The 20,267-nt window shown below is 35.7% G+C and overlaps 2 protein-coding genes across 2 annotated transcripts; one reads left to right on the top strand and one right to left on the bottom strand.

Moving 5' to 3' along the window:
• Positions 1-7,765: 7,765 nt before the first annotated feature.
• NPSN13 (Putative plant snare 13) lies at positions 7,766-14,320 on the top strand. The gene is made up of 10 exons (XM_059597073.2): positions 7,766-8,146; positions 10,928-11,020; positions 11,509-11,602; positions 11,808-11,845; positions 12,027-12,124; positions 12,767-12,846; positions 12,924-12,980; positions 13,063-13,155; positions 13,250-13,324; positions 13,836-14,320. The coding sequence occupies exons 1-10, from the start codon at positions 8,070-8,072 to the stop codon at positions 13,932-13,934; spliced, it is 804 nt and encodes a 267-aa protein (XP_059453056.1). The 5' UTR covers positions 7,766-8,069; the 3' UTR covers positions 13,935-14,320.
• Positions 14,321-14,917: 597 nt separating this feature from the next.
• LOC132167280 (Nucleotide-sugar transporter family protein) lies at positions 14,918-19,933 on the bottom strand. The gene is made up of 10 exons (XM_059578197.2): positions 19,732-19,933; positions 19,414-19,580; positions 19,232-19,339; positions 18,588-18,619; positions 18,408-18,458; positions 17,489-17,550; positions 17,134-17,395; positions 16,394-16,659; positions 16,205-16,299; positions 14,918-15,345 (listed from the first exon to the last, which is right to left on the bottom strand). The coding sequence occupies exons 2-10, from the start codon at positions 19,495-19,497 to the stop codon at positions 15,163-15,165; spliced, it is 1,143 nt and encodes a 380-aa protein (XP_059434180.1). The 5' UTR covers positions 19,498-19,580; positions 19,732-19,933; the 3' UTR covers positions 14,918-15,162.
• Between the last annotated feature and the right edge of the window lie 334 nt (positions 19,934-20,267).

Raw genomic sequence — 20,267 nt, 5'->3', positions numbered from 1 at the left:
GTTAGCGGTTAACGGTTATAACGGTTAGCGGTTAGCGGTTGCGGTTAGGCGGTTTTAAATTTCACCCCTACTCGCACTCCACTCTAAGCTTTATCATTTATCTTAATAATAATATATGTTTTTAAAAGATATCGCAAAACGTAAGGTGTTTGGCATTACGATTTAAAAAACACTTAATTTAAAATAGAAAAAAAAAATATGCGATTTCTATAAGCAGACTATGTGGTGCTTATTAGAAAATGTGCGAATTTAAACCAAAATCATGATTTCGAATAACAAATATTTGATTAAAAAAAAAACTTTTTAAGATATTTTACCAAACTTGTTTGCAATTTTAAAAACACAATTTTTAAAATCGCACATATTGAAAACTGCAACCCCATTAATCTGTTTGGGGTTTAAATTGCATGATTTAAAAATTGCATAAAATCTGTTTGGGGTTGCAGTTTCATTATTTAATATTTTAAAATTTTAATATATGATTTAAAAAATGCATGCATGAATGTTTACGGTTGTATTTTACAAACTAATATAATATATATTAAATAATGAAGGCGTATGTGATAGTTTGAGGGGGTGATATATATTTATGCCACACAGTCCCTAATGGTTAAGTACTAATTACATGAAGAGAAACCAACACATCCGCCTAATACAAAATTCAAATATATTAAAATATCTATCTTATCTTATCGCTGGATATGTTTAAATATATAGCAACGGATGACTTATAATCCAAGTGATCATCCTTAATTTACAACTAATAATTAAGAAAGAAACCTTAGCTGGTGAAATTATGAGCAAAAATTAATTAGTGGAAAAGACCTCTTCAGTCTGCGTTTTCGTCGCGTAAGCCTTTTTGGCCGAGTTGGACGGTCCTACACCAGCTATTCCTCCAAAAATAGTGTGGATTTCACCTACTACTCCTTGGTCTCGAGGTGCTCTCTACCAATAGCTTATCTCTATTAAACCTGAGCATGAAATCCTTCAGGGTCTCTTTCTTTCCCTAACAAAGGGATAGTAAGGAAGCTGGGCGCTTCTCCCTTTTCCTGGCCGCCAGGAATCGGCTTAAGAAAAGGCACCCGAGTTCTTTGAAATTATCTATTGACTTGGCGGGCAATTTGGCGAACCAATCCTTGGCAACTCCTGCCAAGGTGAGGGGAAATATTTTGCATGCGATTTCATCCGAAGTTCTATGAAGGGAAAAATGAGTGCAGATGCTTTCCATGTGTTCAGCAGGGTCACCATTACCGTCATACTTGTCGACATGAGGCATCTTGACGTTGACTGGCAAGGGGAAGCCCAACACTCGATCAATGAAGGGCAAATCGGTATTGTCCATTAGCTCTCCAGTAGTGCTTTTCTCCTCCTTGATAGCCAACTTGCAAGTTAGATCTTCATACTTCTTCTTGAGATCTTCCATATCAGTATTAACTTGGCTTCATTCTGCCCATCATTGTGGTCGTCTTGGCGAACCTCTCCGGGTTCTTCTGTTCACGATGTTCCTCATTCTAGACAGTCGTATGATGGCTGGCTTGAACTGAACTCACATCCTCTTCGTGATGCTGGTCTGCAATCAGCTTTCCCCTGCGATCTCTGCACGCCTCTCTGCATGCTTCTTTGCTCGCCTTTCTTCGAGCTCTTGGTCCCTCCGGCTATTGTGGCCTTCAGCAACCGTGAGCCTTGTATCTCTGCACGCCTCTCTGCATGCTTCTTTGCTCGCCTTTCTTCGAGCTCTTGGTCCCTCCGGCTATTGTGGCCTTCAGCAACCGTGAGCCTTGTGGCGAGGTCTTCATTCTGCTTCTTCAGGGCTTTCATAGATTCGGTCATCTGATTCATGAACTCAGCTAGATTGGGAGCCGGCGCGCTAGAGGCGCCTGCTTGAGTGGAACAGGTGGTCACCATGTTGGATTAATGGATGGTAAGAATTGATGAAAATCGAGTTCCCACAGACGGCGTCAAAATGTTGATGCACAGTTTTCTTGCTAGTGATGTGGCATACCTGCGGAGTCCGAGTCGACTAACACTCAAGAGATTTGACTGCACAACAAAGAAAAAGAGAAGCATCGAATTTGAGTTGGCGATGACACTCTGATGCCTAAGTTAGAATTTGAGAGAAAGAGAGAAAGTATAAGCAATAAAGGAGAGTTTAAGAGCCAAGGTTGCGCTTACCCAAATGTATGGTAGTGATCTGTCTTTTATAGGCATGAAGTAGTGGAAGTCCCCTAGCCAATGACTTACTCTTCCCTGAGTTTCTGCGATGCAATTACTAACAAGGGATTTAAATGGTTATCCTTACCAAGATCTTAGGGATTTAGATCGTAAGATTTGGTGGTTACATGTATCACTTGATTTGAATATTTGTATGCAATCATTGGATAACATATATGATTTGTATTTTAAATTGATGTGATAGCTTTTATATAGATACGATCGCTTATCTATTAACAACTGTATCTCCCAAGATATCCGAGTTATCCTTACTATCGAGACCTATGCGTCCTGAGTTAGTTTCGTACTTAACGGTCTTGGCTTAAAAGGTCTCGGATCTGAAGGTCTCGGATCTGTAGGTCTCGGATATGAAGGTCTCGGAAGTCGGGGTTTCGGGCCCGATTACCCAAAACCTTACTAGACTTGGACCTTTCCATGCTTAGATTGGGCCCAAGGATTGCCAGACATTTAATGGGTTGATTTATGACCCAACAAACTACATGATGAAACCCAAATCTAGCAAATCTAACAAATCAAGAAGTTTAACTATAACAAATCAAGAAGTACATGAAGGAACCCAAATCTAGGAAATCTAAACTTACAAAAAAGTGTAGGCAAATATATTGGCTTCATCTTCATGTACATTCTTCTTTCTGAATTCTTTCTCAAAGAGCTGGTTTTCTGGAGCCAGAATTCCTTTTTGATTTTCGATGAATCACCCGTCTAAATAAAAAGCAAGTAAAACTATAAGCAATCAGTAATAGGAATACATCAAATGAAATATCAATTTAAAAAGTAAAAATAATTAGTTACCCAATGTGGGGACAAAATGTAATGTTGCTCCATTGTATTCTTATCTTTGAAATAATTTGTGCACATTGAACATGGGATTCGATAGCTCTTATGGACGGTCTTATTGTGGCTTGAGAAGCCACCCATAGTTTCAAATCGCTTCCTGCAATGACAGCAATAAGCCTGCTCAGAAGCCATGGAATGATTGAAGATATGCAGAAAATATTACTTTACTCTTAAAATATCAATGAATTCTAATAAAACAATAACTTATTATATATATATATATATATATATATATATATATATATATATATATATATAATAACTAATTAACTAATAATTAGTTATTAGTTAACTAACTAATTAAAAAATAGTGAGTAACTTGATTTCATTCCAAGGTACACTGTTATATTCTTTCTTTGAAGATGCAGAGGAGTAAACAATCATAATATTAATAGCACTATTATTTTACTCTTGCTTTGAGTGAAAGGTAACTTTGTTTGAAATGTTCTATGCACTAAGAGAGGAAATTTCTTAGAATATGGTAAAACTCTTAAAATCACGAATCTTATGCTTAAAATATAAATTATCAACAAAATCAACAAAATATTACTAATAATTAGTTATTAGTTAACTAACTAATTAACTAATTAACTATATAAAAAAGAACAGATTTTTAAAAGCATGCATTAATGAATTATCACCCTAATAGGATATCTACTTTTATATTTTCCTCATAATAACTTGTATATAAATACTACCAAAAGCATGCCATCATCCAAACATGTAACTAACTTGATATAACCAAACTATTAATTACTACAATTAGCACAAGTTTCATTTTTCAAAAATTTTATAAAAAAGTCTTAGGCTCCGTTTACTTCGACGTAAAATGGTTTTCAGAAAACGATTTCCTCATTTTACGGTGTTCACTTTGACGTAAAATAGTGGTCAACGGAAAATATTTTCTTTTTGACCGAAATTTTTTCTTTAATTTTCACAAAATGATTTACGATTTTGAAAACCGTAAACCATTTTCCGATTTTGAGCATCTCATTCTTAAATCGACGGGCCTTGCCAAGTCCTGCCCATAACCTCACCGAGACTTGTCCGGGACTCGTTCGGGACTTGATCGGGACTCGCCCAGGACCCACTCGGGACCCCGCCAGGACCTGCTCGGGACACGGCCAGGACTTGCCCAAGACCCACTGGAAACTCGACCGGGACCTACCCAAGACTTGCACGGGACTTGACCGAAACCCGCCCGTGACCGTACTGGACCTGCCCGGGACCTAACTGAGACCCTCCCAAAACTTCCTGGACCGGACCGGTACTCTGCTGGGACCTGCCCGAGACTTGACTAGGACTTGCCCGGGACAAAATTGGAATCCGCCCAAGACATGACCGGGACTCGCTCGGAACCTAGCCGGGACCCGCCTGAGACTTGACCATCATTCCAAGTGTACTTGAAAAAAAAAGTGACTTTACTAAGAAGGTGAAGGTGCTGCTTTTTTCTGTGATTCAGACCTCATATTACCTATCTTCACAATTTTCCATGATTAAATAAATAATAGATATTCAAAGGCAACTATGATTATGTGGTTCTTTTTGTTAATGTGTTTTTGGAGGGTTTTTTTTTTTTTTTTAATATGAGAAAGTGTTATAATATGACATAAAAATGAAAATTATTTGTGTTTTTATGAATATTTTGCATATAAAAGACACAAAACAAAAATTTTAACAAACAAATCTGATCCAAATAGAGGTGTTTTCTTCGGATCTTGAATTCTACTTTTTGCCAATGTCTCGTCGTCGGTCTTTTAACTAGGTTGAGTTTCCTCTGCAAGCATAGGTTTTTACCTGAACATTTGACATCTTTTATGTATTTTGTTTTACGTTATCAAATATATTAATAAACAACTCAAAAGACACAACACGCTTAAAAGGATAAAAATCTTTTTCATTTTTTTGTCATGTCAAAATAGTTGTTAGTCTCAAAACTAAACTTGGAATGATGATCAAGCAGAACCATGAAACAGATGTGCATCGTGGGCTTGTGAGACTACCAAAAAAAAAAAAAGCCGGTCACCCATACAAGAAATTTTAGTTCTGCTCCTGAGTAGATGTGAATGGTTTGACTACCCTTTAAATATGATCGAGCCACTTTTGGCTATTTGAGATGATTTCGACCGTCCCAAATTGACTAAATGGAATGATTGAACCATCGTCACGGCTTTGTAGGTAGTTTAACCACTCGTTTTGCTGAACGATAGTAGCGGAGCCATCTCCTCTTCCAATTTCTTTCTTCTTCTTCTTCATTTTTTTTTTTTTTTTTTTTTTTGAGTTCTAATTGCTGACATTTTTGTTATTTAGAGTACATTGCATGCGTACTTTTCAGGGAAAAAAAAAGAAAAAGTAAAATATGCATATGACATCCTATTCGGCCCTTTTCTTTCATAGTGATGATGTAAAAGACACTAGACCTTTACCTATTTAGAGTGAGAGAGAGGCTGATTAAAAAACAATTGATTATTTATAATTTATAAAGACTTATTTTTTCTCTGCAATATTGAGATCAATCGTATCATAATTGAAAGTTTTGCACACGCTCGTAAAATTTCATGTCAAATAGATGCGTTCTTTTTGTAGGTCAAAAAAACACACGAGTCCAAATGTCCGATTATCAACCTTGTTGTGGGCACGCAGCCAGTGCCAATGGGTGGGGCGCATAAATAATTCAAATTTAAGTTGATCTTTTACATTTCACTTTGAGCTTGAGGGAAGCTGTTAAATTATATGTGGTGTTGTTCCACATTGATTTTGTGTTTTTTTTAGTGTCTTTTTAGTTCTAGATGAATATTATTTTTTTAAAATGATAAAAAAAATAAAAGTAATTTTTTAAAATTTTTTATAAAAAAATAATATCCACCTAAAATGACACCAAGAAAACAATAAACATTTTCCTAACTCAATCGATTTATATTTATTTTATTTAAGTTTGATGGGTGAAGTTGCAATGTTCATAATGTTAGCCAGGTTGTCACATGGGTCCACCGTTAGGTAACAGGTTTATCCAGGACCGGGTGAGGTGCGTCGTCATTGCATTTTTCCATTTCACATTTGTACAAAAGAAACGCGCGCAACGGAGCGCGTTTACGGCGTTAGTTTTCGGGTTCCAGTTGTATTCGACAGCGCAAACCTCAACTGCTCTTTCTTTCTTTCTTTTTTTTTTTTTTCATTTTACTCACTTAATTAGCTAACTTTTTTGTTTTGGGAAATACTTAATTAGCTTGTTAAATAAATAGTAATTTTCTCACGATATTATCTTTTGATTATCTCGCCTGTTTTCAAAAGATTATAAATTACTACCCTATTTAATACATTAACATATTTTATCAACTTTTATAAGGACATAGACCCCTATTTAATACATTAACAAATAAGGACATAGACCCCTTATTTGTTCTTTCTTTTAGCATGAGTTTGATATTGCATTTTCATAGATAAAAAAATGTGATTTTAAGACTTTTTTTTTTTTTTTTTCAAATTGAGTTGAACGAATTTTTTCTAACTTATTCTATAAAAATGACATGTGTCACTTTTCATATGAGAAATACATGTTTTGTAAATAGCATGTGAAAAGCACATGCTTTTTGAATAAAATTATTTTCAACTTTGTCTTTGTAATTAAAAAAAGCATGTGCTTCTCACATGTCATTTTTATAGAATAAGTTGGAGAAAATTTTTTCAACCCAGTTTAGAGAAAAACTGTCCTTAATTTCAAACCAAATTGTAAAAAATAGATGGTTTGGGATTGCATTTTTAAAAAATTGCGATTTGAAAAACTTAGAAAATCCGCATTTTCAAATAGTACGTAAAATTGTGTTTTTTTTTTTATTTTTTTAAAACACACAATTTTACAAAAGTAAACTGCAATTTTAAAGGTCAAATCACAATTCTATCAAATGCTTGTAGAGGACACATGTCATTTTTATAGAATAAGTTGTAGAAAATTTTTTCAACCCAATTTAGAGAAAAACTTTGTCCTTAATTTCAAACCAAATTGTAAAAAATAGATGGTTTGGGATTGCATTTTTAAAAAATTGTGATTTGAAAAACTTAGAAAATCCGCATTTTCAAATAGTACGTAAAATTGTGTTTTTTTTTTTATTTTTTTAAAACACACAATTTTACAAAAGTAAACTGCAATTTTAAAGGTCAAATCACAATTCTATCAAATGCTTGTAGAGGACACATGTCATTTTTATAGAATAAGTTGGAGAAAATTTTTTCAACCCAATTTAGAGAAAAACTTTGTCCTTAATTTCAAACCAAATTGTAAAAAATAGATGGTTTGGGATTGCATTTTAAAAAAATTGCGATTTGAAAAACTTAGAAAATCCGCATTTTCAAATAGTACGTAAAATTGTGTGTTTTTTTTATAAAAAAAAACACACAATTTTACAAAAGTAAACTGCAATTTTAAAGGTCAAATCATAATTCTATCAAATGCTTAACTGCATTTTTTAAAGACACTTTTTAAAATCGCATTTTTTGAAATCACGGTATGATACATACCCTTATTACAAGGATAAAATTGCATTTATTCCTTTAAAAAATAGTGATAAATTAGATGAAAAACAATTTTTCGCGAGATGGTATTTTACATGGAATTAGAAAGCTTCTCGGCTCAAAAGGCATTGCAAACCAAAAATAAATAATAAATAATAAATAAATAAATAACGATTATCAGACAGCGATTCTCCATCTGTCCTCTGCTTTCTCTTCGTTCCACGCCTTCCGAAAATTCTCTTTGCGTTTCTCTTTGCACTCAATCATTTCAAATTCGATGTTTTTTTTTTTTTTTTTTCTTCAAATTTTGTGAGAACTAGTACCTGAAATATCTACGATTAGGGTTTTTGTTTTATGTTATTTTCTCCCAAAGCCTCCATCAACCTCTATTTGGCAGTGAATCGAAAGGGCTATTGATTTCAATTCGGCGGAGTTGGGAGGGTTTGTTGTGGGATCGGCTGGCCGGAAAGTTTTGTTAGTTTCCGGCAACAATGGCGAGCGACTTACCGATGGGGCCTCAGTTGGAGCAGATCCACGGTGAAATCCGCGATAATTTTCGAGCCCTATCGTATGTTCCCCATTTATCTCTTTCTCTCTATGGTTTGTATGGTTATTGTAATGTGATTGTGAATCTTGGGATCTTGCTTTGATTGAAAGCGTGGGTTTGATTATTCTGTCGATTTAATATTCGAGAACTCAAAAGTAGGGGTATACGTGTAGCTGCTTTTTGCTATGGAATTGGTTTGTTCATTTCGCTGATTTCTTTTGCTTTGTTAGACATTCAGTTTAGGAGTTGATTTGGTATTTGCGGAGACTATTATTAACGGAGTTGTAGGGATAAATAGAAGAGACCATTTGGCTCTTTGAGTGACATATATTGCGTCCATTATGGAATAATTTTAGTGCTGAAAGATGGTGATATCTTACCTACTGGGTATTCTTATTCCTGAGAAGGGGTTACCTCATTGAAATGTCAAAATGATTTCTGCTTGGTGCTGAGTAATATTGTGCTCTCCTAGCTGCCGATATGTCCATTTTGGAATGTCAAAGATGTTAGTTTGGTGGGTTGTTAATAGAAGGTGTATTGTGGATGCCTTTGGGTTATTAGTCATTGACACAGGCAGCCAACATTCCAGAAGGAGAGCACATGCTTATGCTTGAGGCTCTCATATCTCTGACCGCTGCTACAATTATAAAAAAATGTGTAGGCTGCGCTTTAGAGAGTTGTAGAGGATTTTTTCTGGAACAGTTAGATGGGTTGAATTGGATCAGTAATAATCATATGAGTCATATGACAGCCTAATGAACAAGGAAAATGTAGTACGAGGGCATATAAGCTCCAGGGTGCAGTTTTAAATTGTTTGTACAGTGGAACATTAGTATTAAGGTTAATGTTCCTTGGGATAGATTAGAGTGAAGTGCATCTTTCAGTATTTAGTTCATATGAAAGTTGAAGGATTAGAGTTTGTTCCTCTCCACAAGCTTGGTTCATCATTGTTCATATTAGTAGATATTTATTGATGGATGCTTTTACCAAGAACCAAAATCAGAATAACAATACTAAGGACCTTACTGTATGGGTAGTAATCTCATGTTGTGCTTATTGATTACTTTTTAGTATATATACATATATATAAGTAATTGAGATGTCATTAAAAGCGTAAGGCGCTCCCATGTACGCAAGAAGTATACATGAGAAAACACCTACCTAAAGAACAAGGAACTCGTAATAGCTAATCACCGAAGGGAAAACAAAAGCAATTGTTCAAAGATACAAAGGGATTTTACTTTTTCTAAAGGAAGTAACCAATAAGCTCCCGATTCTCCTTTAATGTGCTGACTTTCATAGAGGAAGCAAGTACTTCAAATTTGAGAACATGTGGTTGAAGTCTGAGAGTTTTGTGGATAGGGTGAAACAATGGTGGGACTCTTTATCATGTCCAAGGCTCTTTGAGCTTTGTTTTGGCCAGCAAGCTCAAGGCTTTGAAAGTTGATTAGGAAATGAAGTGAGGAGGTCTTTAGTGATGTAGGGAGAAAGAAAAAGATTCTATTGGAAGAGGTATGTGCTTTTGATACCATTGAAGAAGCAAGGGGATTAGATGATGAGGAGAGAATGAAGAAGGCAGAATTGTGGTTAAGGGAGGGTGATAAGTGCACAGAGTTTTTTTTACGAAGTAGCAAACTTTAACAAGAGGAAGAACTCCGTTAACTCCTTGTTGATTGATGGCACACTTTCTACCAACCGGATGGAGATCAGCGAGCACATTGTCCAGTTTTACAAAAATTTGTTTACCGAGTAATTTAGCTGGCGGCCTTTGTTAGATGGCCTTTCCTTTGATTCTATTGGTGAGGCTGAGGCTATTTGGCTGGAGAGAGTATTGGAAAGAGAGGTGTGGGAGGTAGTGAAAGCTATGAATGGTGATAAGGCGCTGAGCCTTGACAGTTACTCTATGGTGTTCTTACAAGCTTGTTGGGATGTTTTAAAAGAAGACATTATGAAGGTCTTTCGTCACTTCGATGCTAGAGGTAAGTTCAAAAGGGGCCTTAATTCTACATTAATCACCCTCATCCCGAGGATTCTAGGGCTGTTGATCCCAAAGACTTTCGCCCGATTAGTCTTGTGAGTGGCATCTACAAAATTATTTTCTAAGATTTTAGCAAACAAGCTTAAGATGGTGTTGGAGAAGATTGTCTCAAAGTTACATAATGCTTTCATCCGGGGTAGGTAAATCCTAGATCTCGATCTTATTGCCAATGAATGCCTTGATAGTAGAATAAGATTTGGGGAGGCAGGTGTACTCTACAAGCTGTACTTAAAAAAAGCTTATGGTCATGTTAATTGGGATTTTATGTTTCTTTTGTAAATTGAAGTACTATGAAATATTTGGCTTAATTCAATTTTTATCCTCTGGAACTTGCTTTCTTAGTTTACTGTTCTATTTGGGTGATTTTGGGGGGTTTGGTTCACTCGTTCTTCCCACTTACTAAGTGTTTTGGTTTATTTAAATGAGTAAATTTATATGTTATGATTGTTGAACTATTCTATGCCCTGTTTCTGTAGATGTGGCCATTTTCTTATTACTCTTGAGTGTTGTCTACTCTATCATACCACTTGTTTATGTGCTTCTGATTTCACATATACATGATCACTGCAGACCATGTATCATTAGGGGTTTTAAAAGATTCATTTATCTGATACTTTAAATAGTCGTAGTGTAGTTGATTGTTAGTTGTCCCTTTTGTTTGGGTGCCACAAGATTGATACTTGTCGTACTTTCAACGACTATTTGGGTACATTCCTTGTATGATTGTGTTATAATTATGATGAAGTTTTCCTCTTTGCATTCAGAAATGGATTCCAGAAGCTGGATAAGATCAAAGACTCCAATAGACAAAGTAAACAGCTGGAAGAACTGACGGGAAGGATGAGGGAGTGCAAAAGGTATGCCACTGGGTGGTTTCTCATCTCTAATAATGTATTTTCAGGGAATGGTGGTTTTGAATATTATATATGTAGCATTGTATTGCTTCCTTTTGCCAACAAAAAGTTCAAAGAGAAGGTGAACTCTGGAACATAATGTTTCCCCCATCAAACAGTTTTATCTCAAATTTAAAAATGAACTTTGCTCTGTTAAACAAATATCTCAGAAGGTGACTTTGGCATTCCAAAAATAAATTGTTGTCAAGAAAGATGACTCAGACCTGGATGGATGAGAGCTTCACTGTTTTCATGTGATTAGAGTGTTGGCACCTTTCTGCCATGCCCTAAGCCTATGATATGGGGATAGAAAAGAGTCAATTCTTGACCATTCGCCATGTATGAAAACAAAGTAACAACAAAAAGAATTAAGAATAATCTTTCTTAAGGTTCTATGATTTGTGTATATTCAGGATATTATGAAGTCTTATTTTTTAAATATATTGTTTCAGATTAGTCAAGGAGTTTGATCGTGAACTTAAAGACGAGGAGGGCAGAAATCCTCCTGAGGTTAACAAGCAACTCAATGATGAGAAGCAGTCTATGGTCAGTGTTTGGAAACTTTTATTTTTGCATTCATGACATGAACATACACATGCAAATTGGAGACACATACATTCAAGGTCTGTCATACATTATGTGGAATGATGGGCTGCTTATTTCTTTGCCATGGTCCTGCTTATTTATTTGATACTTTCTGTGTTTTTGCTTATGAACCTCTGTCTTATGTCTCAATACTTCACATTTGCAGATCAAAGAGCTGAATTCATATGTAGCATTGAGAAAAACGTAAGTTGACTTATCCATTTTCTGATATCTGATTAATAATTTGAAAAAAAAAAAAAAAAAATCAGTTGGTTGTAGAATTCAGTCAGCAAATCTAACAAAATTTCTATTCATTTTTCATCTGTTGGATGGGTATTCTTGGCCTTAAAATATGTATATCATAGTCTATTTGGCTGAACTGCAGGTATATGACTACCCTTGGTAATAAGAGAGTTGAGCTCTTTGATATGGGAGCAGGAGTTAGTGAACCCACGGCTGATGACAATGTTCAAGTAGCATCAGGTGAGATCTATCTCTCTCTGATTCACAGATTTGTTCCAACTTGTTTGATATTACCACTCAGGGCAAAAGGTCTGCTAATGTGTTCCCTTGATGAATATGTTTTCTGTTAGTAGCTATGGACATACATCCAATTTGATAGCAGTTTTGATCATATGACTAGTGTGTAATAAAGTTTGGTTAGATATTTGTTATAGAATCATTATTTCCAATTGAAATATTTTGCCTACTAAACCTATCAAATAGTTCCTACTTGTTGACAATAGAGAACCTACCAAACTAAAGAAGGAATTTCACGAAGTCTTCCCCTCATTTTTAAATGGATTTCATGAGTCCTAATCATTTCATGGGAATCTGATTTTTTTTTTTTTTTTCAATCTTTTGAGTTATTGGCTATGCGAGAAAAGGTTTTGATGCTGGAGTATCTTTCACAGCACACTCTAAACAACACTTGATTACAATGATGATGTTTTATTTGACAAATTGTATTGAGTTGCTCAAACTTCATCTGACAACAAAATAAACAAAAACGTTTCAAAGATAAAATAACCCTAGATTTATATGCGTGTATGCATGTATGGATTTGTTTCTTTCATGCTTTGCAGAGAAGTCTGTTTAACAACTTTTACATGTCTTGCCCTGTAGCTATGTCTAATCAAGAACTTATAAATGCTGGAACGACGACAATGAATGAGACTGATCAGGCCATTGACCGCACTAAAAAGGTGAATTGCTTTTGAAACATGGATTAGCTCAAAGGTTTCTGTTGCCAGTGTTCTGAACTCTTGAAATTCATTCTTAGGTTGTTGAACAAACAATTGAAGTGGGAACTCAAACTGCTGTTACATTAAAGGGCCAAGTAAGTATAACAAATTCGGTGATCTCTATGATTCTTCTTCTGATGTGTTTAGCCTTCTGTTCTCTGATCCAATATTTTGCAGACTGAACAAATGGGCCGAATTGTTAATGAGCTGGATACAATTAACTTCTCAATTAAGAAGGCCTCCCAGCTTGTGAAGGAGATTGGTAGGCAGGTTAGTTCTTTCTTCCCATCCCCCTTTGAATGCAACTTGTTTTCCATTTATCCTTTTGAAAACTAAATCTTTTTTATTTATTTATTTATTTCAGGTGGCTACAGACAAATGCATCATGCTTTTTCTATTCCTTATTGTCTGTGGTGTAGTAGCCATTATTATTGTCAAGGTATCCTCTTAAATTCATTTATATCCTATTCTTCTTTCTCGTATGTAAACTTTCTGTAGTTTTGAAGTAATATACCAACTTGCTATGGTCCCTACTAATGCACCTTTTAATGAATTTGAGTAATGGAGACATCAATGCGGTTTTCTTTCTATGGTTTGTTTTGGTAAAACATCCTTAATGGAAGGAAGATGACGAAAAAATAAAAATAAAGGTGTTAGTGAGGTAAGCCTATATATGAATATAATATGATATGAAACTCCAGTTCAAATTCGACATTGCTTTTATTTGAACGCCTTCATTGTTGCTTGATGGTGGTGGTTCTTTTCTATAAATTTCCTTTTTGGCATGAAATGTCATGAAAGTTAGCATAGTGTGGAAAATAAATAATACCTATCTTTTGTATCATATTTCACTCCTGTAAACCTAGGCTAGCATATTAATGCGCATACTGATATGGACACACCAATGCTGGCACTAACCCTGCATACTTATCTGCTGTGTAAATTTTCAGATTGTGAACCCCGGTAACAAAAACATCAGGGACATCCCAGGATTGGCACCTCCAGCTCCCTCAAGGAGGCTTTTGTGGGCTACAGAACATTTTGATTAGAATCCTCATTTCATTGCAGTTTTCCCACTCAGTTATGATTCATGTTGTAGTTCATGACAAAGGGAGGTCAGAGGAATGCTGTTTGCGGGTGTCACTCTTTTTTTTTTTTTTTTTTAATCTTCTTTCTTTAATTTTATCCATTCTTGCCTGATATGTGCATATCATGTTTATGATTCTCTTTTATGTGTAAATCACATGCGAGCCCATTTTGCTTTGTTTTGAATGAGTGGTTCTTTCTGTAAACCTTTCAAGACCACTGTAATCTAGAAAGAAAACTCCGTTGTGAAATTCCATTCTATGTTTCCCTTGAAAGGAGATCTGTATGGTCTTTTCAAATGTATACACACTATTTTATTTTCTAGTGGCTGGCCTTCCGCCTTTGGGTATTGGCATGTTGTATAAAATTAGTCTGACTCTTACCTCCAGAAATTCAGGTTGGGTTTGGTGGTCTCATCCATGATATGTTGTGAGTTGATACTTTTCAAATTGCTCTCCACATTCTAGGGATGGTTTTGCCCTCCAGTGTTATATCCGAGAGACTTAATGATAGAAACCACACATTATTCCATTATCCCACCTTACTGGCACGATATGGCAGAATTAATCAATATTTGGATTTTTTTTTTTTTTTTTGGCAAGAACTGATTCAATAGTTGATTGACGATAGTGATGAAATAAAAGTGTAATTTTTAACATTACTCATCAGGATATTTTTAGTTGAGAACTTCCATTGTAGCCCATGTTCTCTCTCCTTGGCATTAGCTACAATCTCGAGAGTACCATTCAAAGGGGTCATGGGAACAAATCCCTTACCAAATGAAAGTAATGGCATCGAACATGTGGTTGGGAATGAATGGCACTTTCTTGTTGCAACTCTTATCTTCCTTTTTCTGAGGACCTTTCTCTCATGAGATAGAATCCATTTGAATTCAGAAAAGCTTTTCCCAAACCATAATTTTTGAGGAATCCTTCTCAGTGATTGGGAATGACGGGTTTTAAGGGGAGATACAAAAACTTGTTATCCAAATCAAAGAGCCTTGATTATATTATGGTCAATTCGTCCTTACCGAACTCAAAGATTGGCAAATCAACAAACAATACAAATGCTACAAATGAATTGCCTTTACTCTCAATGCGTAAATCTATTGACTGGAAAGAATGGAGTAGGGTGTACTTGAACTGGCTTCATCTACTTGTTTCTCTAACATCCACCTACATTTAGGCTGTGTCACGAATCGCGCACGAGTTGTGTACGCCCGATATGAGATAATCTTGATGTTGAAAGCAGAGGTGCTTCTACATCAACATTCAAATCGGAGGCAGCACCATTACCCCCACCGCTTCCCCTGCTGCTATCACCATTATTATTAGGCACAAATATGTCAGATGACTTCTTCTCCAGCTTCCAATCCTGTATTAACCAAAATGAAAAACACAGCCGTTAGAAGAGAAGAAAAGGTAAATTGACAACAAAATATTTTGATTGTACCAGCAGACAAATTTGGGAGAAAGCTACAACCCCTCTTCCCAGAGAAAAATAGATTGTAATAACTCAAGGAATCACCAATTGCTTGATAGCTTTCCTGGGGATTTTTAACAACACAATGGTAATTGAGCCCTATGATGACTCTATCTACCTCTTAGAGGGTTTATATCATCTAACAACATAATCTATAGATTGCATCTCAAAATTATGACAACTGGAAGAAAAAAAAAAGACCCATATAGTATATGGCTATTGCTACATATTGTTAAATGACCAACTAGAAATCCCAAATGCATTATTAAGATTGAGCATACATCATATACATACTTTGTGGCAAACAAGCAGTTCAGAATCCAGGATTAGGTTCAACTGGAATTGAACATAATCAATAACCTTTGGTTGGCAGAGCATTCTTGTACAGAAGTCTACTCCAAAGACAGATTTCAGTGTTTACCAGCCAATTAAGAGTCAATACAAACTTATCCAAAAAAAAAAAAAAATCAATATAAACCGAGCTGCTAATTTTGAATTTTTGACAAACATTTTCCAATCACAAGATTAATATTCCTAGAGACTGACATTCTTACAAGTTGGCTTTGTGAACGAATTATATGAGCTCACCAAGCAGATTAAAGTAAATACATCAGACTTCAGTGTTTCAAGCACATGATAATTCTATGAACATTTCAATGCATTGTCATTAAGATGGTAGAGGATAAACTTTTGATGAAAGAACAAATTATATTCATAGAGATTAATATCAAGGATAATCCATGAGATTGACCTTTGTCATTCTTTCAGGAAGACCTTCAGCAGATTGTTGAGATGCTCGAACATCCTTGACCTTTATGTAATTGTACATGACAACACCGCATAGCGCTGCAGGGGTACAAAAGAATTTTAATGAGGTTTAAAAGAGGTGGAAATTGTGTCTCTGATCGAAAGCTTGCACTTCATATGAGTGGAGATTTACCAATTGCATAGCCAATTATATTCAGCCCTGTTATTGTGGACTCTGGAAATATGACAGTTGAAAGGGCTATCAATATCCAGTCTTTCAGAACACCAGCTACCCGAATGGTAACTGCTCCTGTTCTGCCAATTACTAAGAAAATGGAGAAGTTCAGGGCCAAAGCACAAAGAGCATTGGAGAAAAAGATCCAGAAGTTAAACTGATTCTGTGAAACTTGCATCCCAGGCTTCTCCAGTAAGTACCAAGGCACAAACAAAAACATAAAACTGCAAATAACAAAGTGTCAACAAGTGAGTAGCTCATTCCATAGTATTCACCGCCCATTCTTTTTTCTTTACCCATCATTGGAAGTGCTTTAAAAAAACATTTACCAAAAAAGAACAAAGAAAGAAAGTCACATGGTCTCACGGATGTATCTTCTTTTTTTTTTTTTTTTAATGTCTTAGGGATGGATCATGTGAATAGCTACTAAGACCCGTAATTGTTTGTCCACTAAAAAATATATTTCATGCAATATAAATTGCACTATTTAGAAATCGTATGATTTCCGGACACAACAACTAAATAAAGGATGTCAATCACCACATAACCAAAATCTCTATAAATCAAGTTACAATGTTCGATCAATATTAACGCTTAAAAGGTAATGCCTTTACTTATATTGTTCACCATCTATATGTCGTACAGGCAATCTGTTGCTTTCTAGAGAAAATAAACCCAGAAGCTTCTAAACAAAGTACCTGCATGGAGCTATGTAGTATAAGCTGGTGACGGGATTTAAAGTCAAGCCCTTCTTTTGAAGAAGGACTTGTGTTAAGACAAGCCTAAGAGCTTCTGCAAAGATGCCTGTAACCTGGTAAGCTGTACCAACTACATTAAAATGAATCTCCCCATATGAGGAAATGACAACTCCAACACTGACCAGCAACATGTTCAAGAATACGTCACACCTTGGCTTGTCAGTGCCACACATAACAGCCATCATGAATGTTGCCACAGGCACTGAAACATCCAAATTCACATATAAGTAGGCATTTAGTAGAGTTAAAGAACATTATCATGATAGTAAGACATATGCAGCTTCTCCATACATACTTAAGGCTTTGAGCATCTGGATGAAGGCCACAGAAATGTGCAAGTAAGCAGTGTTACCAAACCTGTCATAAGAAGAGGAGAAAAAAAATAGTCAACACACATCATTCCTCTAAAACCTTAAGACCATTTATGAAGACCTGACTACTGGTAATAAGGCATGACTGTCCAAACCCCAGATAAGGCAGTGATGGGCCTTCTAGCGCCAAAGTTATCTTCTCAAACACAACCATACCAAAAAAAACTTCTTTTTATTTTTTTATTTTTATTTTTTTATAAATTAAAAATAGGAACTCTGCTGTCTATCAAAGAATCATTGAGGAAAGCTTCAGAACAGAAGAACAATTGCGAATTATGAGCAACTACAGAAAAAAAGAAGGAACAAAAGAAAAAGTATTAAGCTTCAAAATCATATATGACGTGATAAAGATTCAGCAATACTGCATATACCAAACCAAATTGATGACAATCCAGCCACTAAAAGCAAGCAAATTCAAATTTATTTAGAGAACCTTAAGACTATCTTGCTTGATGACAGTAAAATTCCTGCTCACTTCAGGGCATAGTGAACTACAAACATTCAATACAGCTCCAAATTTTCATGGGAATAGGTAAGATTTGCTGGGTTCAGACACATGTAGGAATCTAGAATTAAGCTAACAAGTAAGCTCGGTCACAAGCTCAGCCAAATCGAAATAAAATATGCTTAGATAGGCTACACAAAAACTGCTTATACTTGTAGGTATATTCACAAAAACCAATTTCAAACATCAGATCTAACAAGAAAATTCAAGGATTTCCCCCCTGATAGTGAACATAGACCAAATAAATACATGACATACATGTTCATCCCTCCTTAATGATAGAATCACCAAGTCACATGCCAAACAAGAGGTCTGTTCTGTTAGATTTTAGTGCTTACCAAAGACTTGATGCAAAGAAGGCACTTATTGGTATCACACACGTTGCATATCTGTACACCCAAGCAAAAAATTAGGAAAGAGAAACTGTACAAATGAAGCAGAGATAAAGAATTATAACAACAAAAAAGGAACGCCGGGGAGTTAGGGGGTGGAAGAAAGTTGAGAAACTATACGCTTACATTTCAAATGTCATTTTGACAGGAGATACAACCTGCACATTCAAAATAATTTAACTGTATCAATTTGACAATGAAAATAAAAACATTAAAAGAAGGAAAAAGAAAAAAACCCAACGGACCCAACCCCCACCTTAAAAAAAAAAAAAAAAAAAAAAAACAGCCGAAAAATTTCATTTTGTAGATTAGAATTCCGTATTTCACTCATGCATAAGGATGCTAACGTACAGAAGACCACCTAAGTATTGGAATCAAGCAATTTCGCAGCCACGATGTGTACCTCGGCCCATTTCGTAACAAATTATAGCTTCATGGTATGAATGAGAAGTAACTCGGAGAACAAATATACCACTGAAAAGCAGGACAATTAAGTAGTTCAAAATTGCTCTTTTGGAACCACAACATACAACGTTGGCAACATTGTCATAGGCCACGCCTTTACACCCACGGTCTCTCATTCAGTCCCACAATTTGAGGCTCTAGAAGTTTCTAAAAATGACTAGAATTTAACACTGCCCAAAACATGCTCAACTGTGGCAGCACACTGATACTTGTAGCTATTTGAGCCTACCATCACGTGAAGTAAGAAAAACACTTCTAACACCGACAATGGCATAGTACTCCCAGCATGAGAAGAAACCCATTACCTTGAAAACACGAACAAGCAAAAACGCAACGGCTCCGGAAAACCCCATGTGGATCATTGTAAGCGTTATAGGAAACGGGAAGTTGAAGTATTTCGGAGACAGAACCCACTGCAACCAACAAAAACACTCGCACAAACATTCACACAAACACAAACGGCAGCGAGAAACAGAAAATTCAGTACCTTGTTGTACAAAATGACTCCGGACGAAAGCAAAATGTAGATTAGCAGGTACAGGTAAGTCAAAAGGAGCGTTTTGTTAATCATTTTCTTCTTCCTTTCCTTGCACAACAAAATCAAACGAGCTATCAAATCCCTAGAGCATCGCCATTCTTCACCGCAAACGAGACCTGGAAGAAGACGAATTGTTGAAAGAGAATGAATCGAAGAGACAAAAAAACCGGACTCACATACAATGCTGAGCATATATAGCGAATAACGAGCAAGAGAGCAAGCGAAGTCGCCGATCTGAAACGAAATCGGAAAACAGAGTCAACACACCTACTGATCTCAGAGATCCCTGCGAATGAGAAGCTGAGGAGTCTTCGGGGAAGAAGAAATGAATAAAAAAGCGCGTGCTTTAAAGCGTGCGAGCGGCAGAGTGAGCGTGCGAGTCTTCGTCGTCCGCTTCGGCTAAGCTCCCGTCGGGCTCTTAACCACTGAAGAGTTTAAAGACACCGTCTCTGTTGTTTTGTGGCTTTGTCTTTGCCCACCTCAGCACCACGTTTTCCGCGTGTTTAATACGCTCTGTCCATCTCCCATTGGATCTTTTCTTTACTTCAACAACAGTAGCAATAAATGCTATATCCACATTTTTATTATGTAATATTGACGTAATAATTTCAATTCAAATTTTAGATATTTTTTCGTTATATTATATATTTATATACCACGCTCTTATACAAGTCACTTGTAATATTGATGATGTGGCAGTTTCAATTAATTTTTTAATTTTTTTTTAATATTTTACTAGAGAAAAGTTATTTATATTTTCAAGTGCTCAATTCCTGACGTAAAAATAAAAATTAATATTCAAT

Source organism: Corylus avellana, chromosome 2, assembly GCF_965113065.1.
Source record: "Corylus avellana chromosome 2, dhCorAvel1.hap1.2, whole genome shotgun sequence".
NCBI classification, from domain to species: Eukaryota; Viridiplantae; Streptophyta; class Magnoliopsida; order Fagales; family Betulaceae; genus Corylus; species Corylus avellana.
This window is presented reverse-complemented; position numbering and strand designations above follow the sequence as displayed.